Below are 3,219 nucleotides of genomic sequence, written 5' to 3'. Positions count from 1 at the left end.
TTGCCAAGGGCTAAAATAGAAGTCAGTTCTATTTCTGACACAGATCGCACTGCAAGTCCTACCTCTCCCATCTCCTCATTGGTTTATAGAAGCAGGTACCCACGTGCCATCTCATTGGTTATACCCACGTGGGTGACTGAAAGATGAACAAAGTCAGTGGCGGTAATGCACCTAATTTATGAAAGTTGCCAATCGCAATATAAAGTCAAGAGAAGAAAAAGCCTGGAAGGAGGAGAGATGACTAGAAACGATTTGGTTGACCGTCTGTGTGGATTAATTGGTGGAGTAGAGGACCTTGTGCATTTCAGGTAAAATAACACRATGTTTATATCCCAGGACAAATTAGCTAGCAACAGCAAGCTAGCTAAAAAGGACAAATTAGCTAGCTAGCTTGCCATAAATGTTTAATGCTTTTCGACCTGTCCCCAAATTAATATAATTGGTTCAGAGTTTGTTTTGATATTTTAACCTGCATGTCATGATCGCGTTTGGTGTGGGGGGGACAAAAMACATGTATGCACGATGGCGCACAGCCAATTTGAGTTCCGTGTAATTCCAATTGGAATCCAGCTAGTGGGAATATCCAGCATTTGGAATTTTTATTCACCTGCAACCTGAATTAAGAATGACAGCTGGGTTGGGAAGATAAACATATGAAACAAGGAACAACCATTTCAGTAACAGGTGCAATAAGACCAAGTAACAGATTGGATTAGAAAAATKTATGTTATTTATATTAGAGAAGCATAAGATTAATTAAATGTACATGCAAAAACATAGCTATTGAAACAAACAATTAAAAATCAACCTGCAATAGAGCATGCTAGGAAATATGACAATGGGCGCGGTTTTGGTTTAACTCTGGTTATTAAAACCAACACTTGGTGTTTTACACCAATGAATGTTAAATTAACTCCGTAAGTGTTAAATTATGACCTGAATTAACACTAGAAATGTTGGACTGAAAAAATCCAGACACTTCTTATCGCTTCCCTCTGCCGCTGCTTTCTTTCATCCACAGTGGCATGAAATTCATTTCCTGCTCCATTGGCTTTGTCCATCCTTTCCCCTACACAGGAAGGGAATGCTCAGGAATAGCACCTCAGTAGATTCTCAGCCAGCCAGACACATAAAAAAAAGCACCTGGCATTCACTAGATTGACACTCCTCTTCTCTGCCTGACTCAAGTTTGTCTGAGCAGGTTGGCCTATAGATGGAGTCCTTAGCGGCTCTCGCTGCTCCAGCCCAATCTCACTCTCCCTGCTTGGAGAGTTAGCAAAGCATAGAGCTGTGGGAGAGACCATGGAGACCTGCGGCGGCGGCGACCGTAACCCTGCGAGCTGATCTTATCCTCCGGGGCTCTGTTGACCTTTAACCTGTTGTTGAGGATGTGCAGCCGATGGACCAGGTTTTGCAGGGTGCATGTTCCCAGAGAACAGCCAGGTCTTTTCACTGAGGTCACAATGGATCTTCTGGACCTGAAAGAGATCAAAGGAGATGAGACAAGAAATCAAAGATTTACGAAGATTTCTAAAGATTGACTGAAATGTAAATGGGCTTGCCCAAAAACCAGTGAAATGTGACATCTATAGCAGTAAAACCAAAACAAGCGACAGTGACCATTATTTAAATATAATATAATTACCTGGAATTAAATACAGAGGAGTCTGTCTCCTCTCTCTGCCCTGGTCCACTGAGGATCCCTGAGTCTAAGGCAGAGCTGCTGTGGAGAGCTGCTCTCATGCGACTCGGTAGCCAGCCTCTAAATCTATCAAACGAGAAGGCATGGTTAATGCAGAACTAACCCAGTTCTCCCTAGACATATCAAAGACAGAGCACACACCCTATCCAATAATCCTGTACACTCTATTGAATTAGATGGTGGCCACTGTTCGTCTTTGGTCAAGCAGCTTACCTCTTTTTCAAGTTGGAGTTGAGGCCAACTTTGGTGCCTTTCACCAGAGGTAAAATTGTGGCTAGAACACACAAGCAGATGGTGGTTTGAAGCACCACTTTCATATTGGCTAGAACCTGTGAATAACAATGGAATGAATTAGCATGATTTTCAGAACAGTACAATTCTCACCTTTCCCCACGAGTAGTTGAGACAATCTCCTGTCTCCAAAAGCATACCTGGATTATACCATGCTTACATAAGAGGGTCCAAAAGGCAGGTTCCCTCCAGCCCCTGGTCATTCCTTTATTTCAGGGTTACATTTTGCCTAATGTAATAGCTGGACAAAAACTGTATTGGCTAGAATTCCTCTGTGTTCAGGAATACCATACATTCTAAATGGATGAGACTGGGCTATTTTCTTCAGTAAGAACAATATAGTAAGAAAGCTGCACCGCTGTATATACACACACAAAACTGCTTATCTTGGACAACAAAGACAGCACCCCTGTCTATACATTCCTGCCTTGACTTCAGAAAAAAATATGTTTTACCTAATACAAGTCAGAAACAAAAGATACATTCACAAGTTCAAATGACAGAGGTGACTTACCTCAGTCTCAAAACAATTTTACTTCACCGGGAGGTTGTGAGGAAAAAGAGTAATATGTATCCCAATGGCTCCCAGTTGCATACAATCGATCTATCCAGTTGGTTAGGTGTCTTTTTCAAGGCTATAGAGTTACCTATTAGTCTGAGTGTACATAGCCAAGTGAGAGGCTTTATAGGGGGGATGGGAGGGACTTATACCTGAGTGACAGTCAATGTGGGAGGGGCTTGTGTATGTGAAAGCTTTTCCCATCCCATTCTCCAGCAGACAGCGGGATAAGCCATTGTCAGGCTCGTGAGGCCCATGTAATGTAGCACAGCTATACACTGAGTGCACAAAACATTAAGGACAACTGCTCTTTCCGCGACAGACTGACCAGGTGAATCCAGGTGAAAGCTATGACCCCTTATTGATGTCACTTGTTGAATCCACTTCAATCAGTGTAGAGGTTAAAGAAGGATTTTTAAGCAGGTTAAAGAAGGATTTTTAAGCCTTGAGACAACTGAGACATGGATTGTGTATGTGTGCCATTCAGAGGGTGAATGGGCAARAAAAAATATTGAAGTTCCTTTGAACGGGGTATGGTAGTAGGTGCCAGGCGCACTGGTTTGTGTCAAGAACTGTAATGCTGCTAAGTTTATCACGTCAACAGTTTCCCGTGTGTATCAAGAATGGTCCACCACCAAAAGGACATCCAGCCAACTTGACACAACTG

General features: G+C 42.5%; 1 protein-coding gene across 1 annotated transcript; it reads right to left on the bottom strand.

Annotated features, from left to right (window-relative positions):
• Window positions 1–398: 398 nt before the first annotated feature.
• LOC111962145 (pro-adrenomedullin-like) lies at window positions 399–2,645 on the bottom strand. The gene is made up of 4 exons (XM_023985004.2): window positions 2,508–2,645; window positions 1,916–2,031; window positions 1,646–1,768; window positions 399–1,478 (listed from the first exon to the last, which is right to left on the bottom strand). The coding sequence occupies exons 2-4, from the start codon at window positions 2,017–2,019 to the stop codon at window positions 1,223–1,225; spliced, it is 483 nt and encodes a 160-aa protein (XP_023840772.1). The 5' UTR covers window positions 2,020–2,031; window positions 2,508–2,645; the 3' UTR covers window positions 399–1,222.
• Window positions 2,646–3,219: the final 574 nt, after the last annotated feature.

The sequence above is a fragment of the Salvelinus sp. IW2-2015 genome, linkage group LG4q.1:29 (assembly GCF_002910315.2).
Source record: "Salvelinus sp. IW2-2015 linkage group LG4q.1:29, ASM291031v2, whole genome shotgun sequence".
NCBI classification, from domain to species: domain Eukaryota; kingdom Metazoa; phylum Chordata; class Actinopteri; order Salmoniformes; family Salmonidae; genus Salvelinus; species Salvelinus sp. IW2-2015.
Note: the sequence above shows the minus strand (reverse complement) of the source record. Positions and strands in the feature narration are given on the sequence as shown.

What these genes read in the sequence shown, in the direction of transcription:
- LOC111962145 (XM_023985004.2), bottom strand. Translation starts at nt 2,019, where the DNA reads ATGAAAGTGGTGCTTCAAACCACCATCTGCTTGTGTGTTCTAGCCACA. An exon ending in AACTCCAACTTGAAAAAGAG is followed by an intron (nt 1,769 to 1,915) that starts GTAAGCTGCTTG and finishes CTCGTTTGATAG; the next exon opens with ATTTAGAGGCTGGCTACCGA. An exon ending in TCCTCTGTATTTAATTCCAG is followed by an intron (nt 1,479 to 1,645) that starts GTAATTATATTA and finishes GATCTCTTTCAG; the next exon opens with GTCCAGAAGATCCATTGTGA.